Source organism: Colletotrichum karsti (assembly GCF_011947395.1).
Source record: "Colletotrichum karsti strain CkLH20 chromosome Unknown Scaffold15, whole genome shotgun sequence".
NCBI classification, from domain to species: Eukaryota; Fungi; Ascomycota; class Sordariomycetes; order Glomerellales; family Glomerellaceae; genus Colletotrichum; species Colletotrichum karsti.
In genome coordinates, this window is record NW_024065915.1 from 21390 (window position 1) to 33108 (window position 11719).

An 11719-nucleotide genomic window follows, 5' to 3' on the forward strand; every position below is an offset into this window, starting at 1 on the left:
TTTGCTTTTTGCGAACTACTGCTTCATGTTGCCTCGCCCGCCTTACGGGAGAGCAAAGAAGATCATTTTAGCATGTTTGGCCACCACCTCACACCAAGAAGCTAGCACCAACGGTTTGGCGCGAGTTTGGGGGAATTGTGTTGCAGCCGTAGTTTGGCGCACCGGCGCACCGGCGCAAACGAATGAAATGGCCTCTCTGCGATGTGAATGGAAAGAAGCCAGGAACAAATGCCGCGAGTGGCTTCAAAGTGACACATGCGATATGCAGGTACCGCAAGCTGCATCCACCAGCTAAATGGCACTTTGTGAAGGTGTGGCACTCAAGATGGAGAGAGGAAAAGGCGAAAAAGGAAAGCCAAGAGGAAGGAAGAGGACCCCAACACGACGTGCCCCTTCTTTTCTTCTTCCGAGGATCTGCGGCCAATGGAACACTGAACTGTGGGAAGTCTTCTTTCCGGTGTGGGAAAGAACCACGACGTCGAGGTGGAGAGAGCGCGAAAAAAAAGGGCAGGAGGGAACATCGAGGGGCTAAATGAGCTACGCTGAGTGGTCAGTTTCAATCTTACCCCCTCTTTCTGAGATGCAGGTACCGCGGCACGTACCCGACAACGGCCCCTTGGTGCGTGCCCCTTTCGACAATGCGGGCCTTAGTGGGGTGCAAAGGGGAGATCTCGAATTTTGTGATTGGACAATTTGATGAAGGATAGCCCTGCTCCTGACGTTCGGAGCCAATGAACTGTCACCACCCGACCTGACAGAACAGCCAAGTGGGGCCGAAGGGACGGCTGGGATCTGCGCTAATGTTAGGCATCTGCGAATTCCAGCAACTGCTCCGGCACCAACAGCTCGACCACACCTGCCCTGCCTTGGGGCCCTGGAGCTGGCTTACGCGCCGGCTCCGAGAGACAGCGGTGACTTCATTTGCGCCAGGGGCACACCACCAACCACCAACCGCGATTCGCTCTGCCTTGTGCCATCTCCAAGAACTTTCGTACGGATAATAATTTGCCTCGCTGCTCACCTCCTCTCTCAACCTCTCACGGACATTGAGCCACCCCCGGATCACGGCCCTCTTGGCCCTCTTTTAAACGGATCGCGAATCAATCCACGCCGGACCACGCCGTGGCAATTGCTATTGGGCCCCATGGAGATGCGGTCATCTGAATCCTCCTCCATCTTGGCTCCAGCATGCAATCAACCCAAGATTGCGCCGGGCAGAAACAAATCCCTAGGGGAAAGCCGCCGCCCATGTTTCTCCTTGTCAGTCGGTTGTCCTCCCGAGCACCCTTCCACAGGGCTTCTGGCCGCATAACACATCATCCTCTGTGACGCCTCGACGCCCAGGTACAAGAGACATGTCCCGTGAATATTCCGACCAGTCAGGGAACGACCAGGCACAGGCATAGGTGACCGAGGGGGCGAGGGGGCAAGCGTCATCGCTATCTCGAGAAACAGCTCTCTGGATCGTTTACGGCGCGAGGGGCCAACAGCTGAAGAATCGCATGCCGTCCTGCGTCCGCCATTGGAGGCTGCAGAAAGCATGCAGATGCAGAGGCACGGCAGCCAAAACCGGCCCTCGCACGACAGGCGCTTAGCAGTCCACTACCTGCGCGCTGCTGGCCATCTTTACGAGCATCGACAACGAAGAATCCCATCGCGTGGCATCATGAAAACTCAGCATGTCCTCCTTTGCACAGCATCCTCGCGTCTTCCGGGTGCGCCTCTCCTGTCATCTCACTCGAGGCAACCGCCTTCACTTGGCACGCTCGTGAGACCGTGCTTCACGCCCCTCAGTGGCCGGGAGTCCAGACAGAATCGCACGACAAGAAGCAAACATTCCAACCGTGCCACGATCGCACCGGCATTCCATTCTCGACAACTCCCGGCGCCGCCTTTCCTTCTTCTTCGCCTTACATTTCAACGGTCGGCGGTCTCGGCTGATCGCCAGGCCGCCATACCAGCGACCCCGCCATCGTCGATGATCTGATACGAGTTCTTTTATACGAACAAAGTGTCTTACAAGTGCGACTCCCATTGTTCTCCCCGACACGACGCTCCATCACGACCAATGTCGTCGTCGTCGTTGATCAACCGCGAGTCGCGCTCAAGACTATCGTCATCTTCTATATCAGGGATGTCTCTGTTGGGTATCCAGACTGACGTGGACACAGCAATTTTAGCAGCGTCCCGCGATTCAGCATTCAGCTTGTCACTCTGGCTCAGCCCTTCCCCTGATCGCCCTCCTCAGGGAAGACCCCGGACACCAAGATTCGAAACGAGTTTCAGCCCATCGCTAACAGAGGCAATGCGCCAATCATCCGAACTCTTCCCAAAGCGACCACACCGGCCAAGACCTGTCGTCCGAATGGTTCTCAATGCATTTCACATCCACCAGCAGGCGCTCTGCAAGGAATTCCCGCCGTTTGCGCTGCCAGCCAAACACCTTCGTTTGAACCGTTTGCCTTTCCAGACTCAATTATTAACCTTACCGTGCTTGTTTCCTCACCGTCGAAACAGTGTTTGGGTGGCATATCAGACGGAAGCCAAGAAGAATGCCTGAAGCCATCCAAAACATCTGCGCATGGTACTTTACATTCCTGACCACCAACAATGGCCGGCCTCTTACAACCCCAAAGTCGACATCGTAAGCTGGCACAACAGTTCATGGCAGTCACCATACCATGGATGCCGCACGGCTCTGGTGGGCAAAAGTCCCTCCTCAACTAAGCTTGCCTCCTAGCAAGCAACGGACGGACAATATGTGCTGCGATATTGGCTGGCCGTTGACGATGAAACGGACTTTATTCCGCGTACAACGTCGCTCGTCAAGCCATACCACGTAACACGTCCTCACACCCCGTTGATTAGCAGACGCTCCGATCCGCGTCATTTGGATGACGGCCGCCTGGCTCCCACCCGGCAAGCAACATCCGTCCAGCAGCGACATTCGCAGACCTTGATCTCGAAGACCGCATCCTATCAGCCTTCGTCAGCCTAGCGCATATGAGTGAATTGATGGCAAGAGGTGGCCTCGTGGGTCGTGTGATCAGGGGCACTCGGCCCAAGGATGAGGTCTCGCTGCTAGCAGACCCAGATTTCGCGGGACTTCTCGGCCGACTGTGCCGCGATGCAAGTCTTACCGCCGTACGAATGAATACAGGCTGAAGGCCGGGGGTTTCGAAGTGATTGAGGTGAATGTTCACCCCTTCCGACCGCCGCCAGTCTCAGGAGTTGTACCTGACTTTGGGTGGCTGATCCCGGGGCCAAGACGACATCGCAGCCCAGACGTGCATTGTGTGATCTCCAGAGCGTCCCTCACTCAGCCTCACTAGGAGCCAAACACCACTAAACAGAAACGACCCGGCGCCGTGTCCAGAGTGGCTTGGGTCCGGAGGGCGGATAATGCTTTCATGCGACGGGGCTCGTGATGTCGCTGACTCGAAGGGAGTCCCCGCGAAACCCATATCCAGAATTCATCGGGATGAGCGAAGCAATTTGGCAATCGAGATGTGACAGCAGCGATCATCCCACTTGCCCGAAATTGGTGACCCCTTTTTTACTTTCGGCGCCAGCCGTTGAATCTGCTGGGCCGTGCGCATGCGATTCGTTAACGCCGATTTCAGTAACGCCGACGCCATCCAGATTGATGCCTCACAGCTGCCGTCAGGCACAAACACGAGCCACAGCTCCCAGCTTCAGCCACGATGCCACATGCCACCTAAGGTACTGACGTCTGGGCCACACGACACCGCAATCAGTCAATTCAGGCCGGTCCAGGACCAAGACAAGTGGAATCTAGAACGATCCGAAAACGATGCATTGAACCCATTAGACGCCCTCACGACCTCACGAAGTTGATGACATGAACGATTGCCCCTCGACCCTGTTCAGCACGTCAAGATGGATGATCTCTCGGGACTGGACTGGTCGTCGTCGGCCAACAAGTCGGCCACCAACAAACCACCGCCGATGAACCCCTCGGGCGCCAATTACTTCGGCTCGATGCCCGCGCGACAGACGACCTCGACGCCATCTCCGTTCCCCTCCGGTCGCAACACGCCTCTGTCGGCGCAGGGATCCGGTGCCGTCGCCGCGAAGCCCCCAGCTGCGAAGCCACCCGCCGATAGCTTCAGCAACTTGATGAACCTGGCCGGCGGTGCTCCGAAGTCGACGGCGAACCTGAGCTTGCGCGAGCAACAGCAGCGACTCGAGGCCGAGAAGAGGAAGAAGGAGGAGGAGAGAAGGAAGCAGGCGCAGGCGCAATTCGGCGGAGGGTTCCTGGACACCCTGGGCTCGGGCAACGTGTCGCGGACTACGTCGCCGGGCATCTTGTCACCCGGCTCGTCGACCGGCAAGAAGGCCAGCGATGACGATGACCTGTTTGCCGCGTTCAATGCCGAGACCAAGGTCGACAACGCCAGCCACTACCCGCCGCCGCCCCAAAAGAGCCCCTCCCCCGCGCACACCCCAGGACTGAACCTCAGCGACCCGAGCGCGTGGAATAAGCCCGCCCCTCCAGCCAACAACGGTGGCTTCGGAGATGATGATGACCCGTTCGGTCTGAACCAGCTCAAACCCAAGGCTGCTTCTCCCGCGCCCCAGCCGACGATTGACGACGATGACTTCCTCGGCGACCTGGGACGGCCGGTGGAGGAGGTCCGGCGCAAGCAGCCACCTCCGGAACCCAAGCAGAAGCAGCCGGAACCTGGCAAGCCAATTGAGGAATCCGAATCGAGTTCCGACGATGAGCCGCCCGCTCCCCGTGGCGAGATGGCCGAGTTCGACAGAGCTGTCGCCCAGCTTGTGGACTACGGATTCACCCCCGAAAACGCGCGGCGGGGTCTGACGGAGAGCGGTGCGGGGTTGAATGTGCAGGCGGCCGCCAACTGGCTTCTCGACGACGCGCATCGCCAAGCCAAGGCGAAGGCGCAAGGCAAGGATCCGGCCGCCGCCTCGAGAAGGGGACGCGACGACGGACGACACGACGCCCAGCGGAGAGCTGATACGAGGTCGCCCGCCAGCGAAGCGGACTTCTCAAAGTCTGCCGCCGCCGTGGGGAACAGCCTGTTCAAGACGGCCAACTCGCTATGGAAGACTGGAAAGAAGCAGGTGCAGCAGGCTGTCGCAGACTTCAACCAGGAAGGGGGAGACCCGAACCAGCCCAAGTGGATGCGGTCCGCGCAGCAGGATCGCACGCAGGCCCCGGAGAAGCGGCGTACCGAGGCCACGGACGAGGCCATGATGCTGGAGTCTGGCGGCCGGCCACCGAGGAGAACTGGCCAGTCGTCGCAGTCGCCGAGGCCGGAAGCTCCTCGCAGAACTGCGTCTCCAAGGGACTTTTCTCCTGCGCCATCGGCGCCTTCGAGCGGACGTGGTACACCTGTTCCTAAGTGGCAGCAGCAGGCCGGCCCCGCGGTGCCGGATTCAAGAACACGCGCCAGCAAGCTGGCCATGGCAGACGACGGTGCAGCGTCATATGTCAGCCCTGCCCGAAGGAAGAAGGCCACGCCTCAGCCCGAGCAAACACCGCCTCCCAGGCAGGAGGAACCTGATTTACTCTTCAACTCCCAGGCGCCCAAGTCGGCCCCGTCGCAGTCGCTGCCACAGCGACCTGCGCAACCGTCCCAATCTTCTCAGCCCGCACGACGTCCGGCATCACCCAAGCCCGCACCTCGCCCCGCGCGGCACATCCCCCCAATCACACCCGCTGCGGTACAGCAGTCCACGAAGCACCGTCTAGACGGAACGGCACACTTCAAGCGCGGAGACTACGCCGCCGCGCAGTCTTCCTACTCGTCGTCTCTGGCCGCCGTACCCGCATCTCATCCCCTGGCGATCGTCATTCTGACAAACCGCGCACTGACCGCCCTCAAGACCGGTGAGCCCAAGGTGGCAGTCGAGGACGCCGACGCCGCTCTCAAGATCATCGGTCCCGCCGGTGGCCAGGGCGAGCAGGTGACCGTCGTGGGCGACAACGGCGGCGAGGAGAAGCGCGACATGCGCGACCTCTACGGCAAAGCCCTCAGCCGCAAGGCCGAGGCCCTCGAACAGATGGAGCGCTGGGGCGACGCCCACGCCGTGTGGTCGACCTGCGTCAAGAACGGCGTCGGGGGCACCACGGCCATCTCCGGCCGCCAGCGGTGCCAGGCCGCGCTGGCGCCGAAGCCGAAACCGAAGCCCAGACCCGCGGCGGCGGCTCCCGCCCGTCCTCGGCCCGCCGCGGCGACGACACCCGCCAAAAGCTCTGAGGCCGTCGACCGCCTGCGCAAGCAGAACCTCGCGGCGGCCGCCGAGGACGACGAGAAGTTCGCGCTCTCGGAGAAGGTCGACGCCAGGATCGCGGCGTGGAGGGACGGCAAGAGGGATAACCTGCGCGCCCTCATCGGCAGCCTGGACCAGGTCCTCTGGGAGGGCAGCGGGTGGAAGAAGGTCGGGCTGCACGAGCTCGTCATGGCGAACAAGGTCAAGATCAACTACATGAAGGCCATTGCCAAGTGCCACCCCGATAAGGTATGTTGCGCTGCGAAAAGAAAATCCGACTTAGAGACGGATTGAAGAACAATGTACTGACAGAGCATAGCTTCCTCAAGACGCCAACACGGAGGTGAGACTCATAGCCGCGACGGTCTTTGCCACGTTGAACGAGAGCTGGGATAAGTTCAAGTCGGAGAATGGGTTGTAAAAACTGAGCATGGTGAAGTGGTATCAATAGCGTCACATTTTAACATGCGGACGAGAGCTTGATGTCTCTCTGCCGTGGTGTAGCATTTTCATAGAAGAGTTGAACAAAGCGAACATTTCGATTCCCCAAACGCCATGCTATGCAAGTAGTAGTAGTAGTAGTAGTCGTCGTCGTATCAGACATCCACCATCCTTTCTCGTGATGAATTACCGCGCCAGCCTTAGCAACATGGCCAGCGGGACCCCCTTCTATCTCATAATCTCGTCTGAGGAGACATACACATAATGAAACCGTGAGCTCCGTTTCGATTTGCACCGGCCGGCCCTTAAAGACCCAGCGAACGCCTGACGCCGTCGCGGACCTTCTGCTCGTAGTCGGCGCGGCGCTCGCGCCACATCTTGGCGGCCTCGACGTTGGCGGGGCTCTCGTCGTTGGGCTCGGCGAGCATGCTCATGACGGAGATGAGGATCTTCTCGACGGACTGGATGGGGGACCAGCGCTCCGAGGCGTGCTCGTAGTGGTTCGGGTCGTCGCCGGGCGGGTGGAGGATGGAGATGCAGACGAGGCCGCTGGGGTAGACTGGCGGGCGAGCGCCGTGTTAGCCATTACCCTTGAGTGGCTTTGGCGAGGAGCTCTTATGTAGACAAGAGAGAAATAGGGGTGAAGGATCACGTACTGTTGGGGTGCCACATGTCGACGAGGAACTTCATGGTGGGCGGGGCGAGGGGGTAGTCCTTGGGGAACTTGAGCTCGGCGGGGAAGACGCCGCCCTCGAAGGGGGTGCCCTCGGGGCCCTGGATCAGGGCCTCCCACTGCAGCAGGTCGTCCTCGGAGACGGGGCCGGCGGTGATGCCCTCGGGCGGGTTGTTGGTCAGGGCGCGGTATTCCTGGAGGAGGCGGCGGTGGGCGGTTGATTGGGCCATCGTGTTTGGCAGTCTCGGGATGCGGTGGAGAGATTGTGAGGAGGGTGAGAAATGAAGATGTTGTGGGAGAGAGGTTGAGAATGGGGAAGCGGTCTCTCGTGGTGGCTTTGTTGAAGATTACCGCGACGTGGTCGACTTACACAAGCTGTTCAATGTAAGTTGTCATGGAGCGATTGTCGGTGCGTCGGCAGCTGGGAGGTTGGCGGGGGTGGGGTCGTCGCACTGGACCCGGACCTACCTCTAAATCGCCGAGGTTTTGCCCCCCAATGATGCGCATTTTGGGGTTGGAGCTCTGTCCACCTGCCACGGCCGACCTCACCCGTTTGTCCCGGCAATTAGCACCGGACCTCCATCGCAACTTTTTTTTTAATCCTGCTCATAACAGCTAACTCAGGCACGAAGGGCAACACCCCGATGCCGCCCACGAAATGCCGCCACGACTCCCACTGAGGCCAATCGCCGACGGCCTGAGCAGGCCTTCGTCGGGCCGCGCCGTGTGCCTGTTTTGCTCCCTCACGACGACGACCACCCCGAGATCCTCGCGAACGACCCGACGCACCGCCAGACGAGACGCCGTCAAGCAGCAGCGCCGACACTTCCAGTCCTCCACGCACGCGATTCACTCCTCGGCACCACCACCAGCGGCGGCGGAGGGCGCGAACCCGAGGTCGGAGCTGATCGACATCCTCCTGGAACTGCAGAAGAACGCCGTCAACCACGTCAACCTCTCCCGGCTGCAACTCGCGCTGCAGGGCCTGCGGCAGGACCCCGGCCGCGAGAACGTGCGCGTCGCGATCCTCGCGCTGGCGAACGGCGCGGGGGAGCCGGGGAAGACGGCGAGGGGGCTGCTCAGGCTCGTGCTCGCGGATCCGCTGGGGGACGAGGCGGAGTGGGAGAGGGAGCTGGCCGCGCACGACACGAAGCAGCCGCTCGTCGTCAGGGTCGGGGAGGAGAGGGGGAGGGGCCGGGAGGAGGGCGCTACGACGCTGACGATATCCAAGACGAATCTGCTGCACGAGCTGGACGTGTCCTCGCCCGCGCTGAACGGGCTCGGGGTCGAGTTGTTGCTGATGGAGGTGAACCCGTTCTCGGCCGCGGGGCCTGGGGAGGCGGCGGGGGTTTGGCGGGGTGATCTCGAGGAGTCCGTTCTGGTGCCTACCGTCGACATACCGTCCGCCGAGGGCCGATACACGCCCGTCACGACGCCCGTGCACAAGGCGCTGGTCGTGTCGGAGGGTGTCATGGGCGCCGCGGCGGTTGCGGCGCTGCCTCTGACGGACTACCGCGACTCGGTCCTGGCCGCGGTCAACCTGCCGAAGTACCCCGTCGAGGAGGGCGAGCAGCTCACGTTCCAGCCGGTCGACGTGGACGTCGGCAGCAAGGGCCTGGGGCGCATCCGCGAGAACATCGGCAACGCGATGGAGTACGAGCGCGCGTGGTACAAGAGCAACGTCCCCGCCGTCGTCCAATGGCTCAAGACGGGCGTGCAGAGCTCCTCCGAGGGCCAGACCAGCACCATCGCCACCAAGCCCGCCGTCCGGATCCACATCGCCTCGCTGCTGCGCAACACCCTCGCGGAAATCGAGGCTGAGGAGGCGCGTCTGCTATCCAGGCGTCTACCCGCCGCCGCCGCCGCCGACGCCTCGCCCAAAGTGGCCCTCATGAACGAGAGGCTGGCAGAGTGGTCGCAGTTCGCGCACGAGGAGCTCCAGCAGCAGCTCGACCTCGCGTTCGCGGGCACGAGGTGGCGCAAGCTGGGGTGGTGGAAGCTCTTCTGGCGCGTGGACGACGTGGGCGTTCTCACGAGCGAGATGCTGAGCCAGCGGTTCCTCCCGGGAGCGGAGCGGGAGCTGGTCTACCTCGCAGGCCGCATCGCCGAGTCCGGCGTCGTGCCGGCCGTCGAGGCGCCGCGGTACGCCCAGCCGACGTCGGAGCTACTCACAACACCACAACAAACGAAGACGGTCACCAAGGTCACGAACCAGCCGCCAAAGTGGCCGACGCACATCTCCTTCACCCGGCGCTACCTCCACGAAGAAACGGTCCCCGCACTACAAGCCCTGGCGCAGAAACTCGTGCTCCAGGCCTCCAGCACCTCCGCCCTGACGAGCGCGCTCGCGGGCCTGCTGTACGTCTCGCAGTACGCGTCCTCGGTGTACGAGGCGGGCGCCGTGGCGGCGCTCGGCGTGGTCTGGAGCCTGCGCAACCTGCAGAAGAAGTGGGAGACGGCGCGGACGTTCTGGGAGGGCGAGGTGCGCGAGGAAGGGCGGAAGGCGGTCAGGGGCGTCGAGCAGAGCGTCGCGGAGAGGTTGGACGCGCGCGGCGGCGGCGGGGAGGAGGAGGCCGTGGAGGGGGTGGAGGAGCTGCGCAGGGCGAAGGAGCTCGTGGAGAAGGCCGAAGATGCGCTGAGGCGGCTTGAGTAGGCGAGGGAGGGAGGGCTTTCACGGGTCACGTTGTACCATCATCTGTATAATGTATAAAAAAGAGGCTCCGTAGACATCACGACACAAAGACACTTGATATCAGATACGTGCCCTGACAAGCTGAGGGAAAAGAGATGACTGGGGTGCCGAGAGTTGGCAATTCAACGCATTATTGCGTATGTTGTGAAAATTGAGTTTGAGCGGCAAAGTTGGACGTATTTGACTTTTATGGCAGCTAACCTCTTGTCAGCGGGTTTTGTAGCTGAGCGAACGGCTCATTTCGAGTCGAGGCCTACCCTATACTCTCAATAATATCAAACATCCCGCCCGGTACTGTCTGGTGGCATGGCCATTTTGCTGAATTGGTATCGTGCCTCTCTCTCTCGCTTTCTTTCTGACGTCATGCAAAGCCCCTTCCCATAGATGAAATCTTTTTGCCATTTCAGAACCGTAAACGCCTGGAACTCGTCGTTGCGCAGCAGTACGTGCTGCTGCCCCCAGTCCCGATCAGAAAACACCAATTCTTCTTCTCTCGGTCGCCATACACACCTCCGTCTCCGTCCACCTGCCGGTCCGAGTCGTAATTTGGGAGGCTGGCTGTTTTTCGAAAACCATGACGCTCTTTCCCGCCGCAAGCTCCAACGCGGGTCGGTCTCCCAAGCCAGGTCCACCAGAATTCGCGGTAGTCTCGTCAATGATCGAATCGTAACGGGGGGTTAAGTGCGCGGTCGCAAAGAAATCCCAAGCCGCTCCCCCTTTACCTGCCGCCGCGACCGCTGGCGCGCGCCCTGCTGACGGTGGCACGACCTCTGGCCATGCCGACGCCGCGGCCGCGGACGTTGCGGGAGCGGAACATGGGGGCGTTGCGGAGCATGTCGGGGACGATGAAGAAGCGGACGTGGGAGCCGCGGATGTAGACCTGGTCGAGGTGGGAGACGCGGCCGTCGCGGGCGGTGACGGTGATGTCCTTGAGCTGGACGTTCATGTTGTCCTCGGCTGTGTTTGGGGCGATGTTAGCGATTAGACACAGAAGAGAGGGAGGGGAGAGGAAGCAAAGTAAGTACCTTCGAGAAGCTTGCCGCGGTAGGTCTGGCCCGAGGTGATTTCCAGGGTGACGATGTGGCCCTGTTCGCGCGCGCCTGTTAGCCTTTTTTGGGGGAGCTTGGGATGTGAGGGGAAGGGGGATTGGAAGTACCTGGGCCTCGTTGAGGAGCTTGATGGGGATGCCGATTGTGGAAGTCATCGTTGCGGTCTGGGGAGGGTCGGCGGTTTGAGCTGTCGTGGGGTCGGATGGTGGTGTTCGGCTAGGTAGCTTGTCGCGATCGCGCGGGTGGAGGAGTAGGTGGATGATAAAAAGTGAGGCCGCGGTTTGGGAGATAGCTGGGGGAAGGTTCTTCCGTGCCGGAGTTTTTCGGTGTGACCTCAAGGTGAGCCCGGGCATCTGAGTTTCACCGAGATCTGGGAATGTGGGGCCGAGTTCCGGAGACACTCACCACTTGAAGCACCTTGCTCGCTACATATGGTCGAATCTTCGAAGCTCACAGCATTCGGAAGCGAAAACAACCCCGATGACTCGATTCGGAGTTGTGAGGTTATCAATTACGCGTCGCTGTCAAAATCAGACCCAAAGTCTTACTCATTCGTAAGCAATACCGTGAAAGTCAAGTGTGTCTTCGTGATCTTCTGGGCGC

General features: G+C 60.8%; 4 protein-coding genes across 4 annotated transcripts; 2 read left to right on the top strand and 2 right to left on the bottom strand.

Moving 5' to 3' along the window:
* Positions 1 to 3900: 3900 nt before the first annotated feature.
* On the top strand, positions 3901 to 6682 carry CkaCkLH20_05253 (uncharacterized protein; the record flags this gene model as incomplete). The annotated part of the gene is made up of 2 exons (XM_038887972.1): positions 3901 to 6510; positions 6581 to 6682. The coding sequence occupies 2 exons, from the start codon at positions 3901 to 3903 to the stop codon at positions 6680 to 6682; spliced, it is 2712 nt and encodes a 903-aa protein (XP_038746448.1).
* Positions 6683 to 7007: 325 nt separating this feature from the next.
* On the bottom strand, positions 7008 to 7605 carry CkaCkLH20_05254 (ubiquitin-conjugating enzyme; the record flags this gene model as incomplete). Its single annotated transcript, XM_038887973.1, has 2 exons — positions 7008 to 7261; positions 7359 to 7605. The coding sequence occupies 2 exons, from the start codon at positions 7603 to 7605 to the stop codon at positions 7008 to 7010; spliced, it is 501 nt and encodes a 166-aa protein (XP_038746449.1).
* A 428-nt stretch (positions 7606 to 8033) lies between these two features.
* On the top strand, positions 8034 to 10028 carry CkaCkLH20_05255 (uncharacterized protein; the record flags this gene model as incomplete). Its single annotated transcript, XM_038887974.1, has 1 exon — positions 8034 to 10028. The coding sequence occupies one exon, from the start codon at positions 8034 to 8036 to the stop codon at positions 10026 to 10028; it is 1995 nt and encodes a 664-aa protein (XP_038746450.1).
* A 757-nt stretch (positions 10029 to 10785) lies between these two features.
* On the bottom strand, positions 10786 to 11271 carry CkaCkLH20_05256 (small nuclear ribonucleoprotein sm d3; the record flags this gene model as incomplete). The annotated part of the gene is made up of 3 exons (XM_038887975.1): positions 10786 to 11024; positions 11093 to 11153; positions 11224 to 11271. 3 exons carry the CDS (start codon positions 11269 to 11271, stop codon positions 10786 to 10788), a joined length of 348 nt encoding a protein of 115 aa, XP_038746451.1.
* Positions 11272 to 11719: the final 448 nt, after the last annotated feature.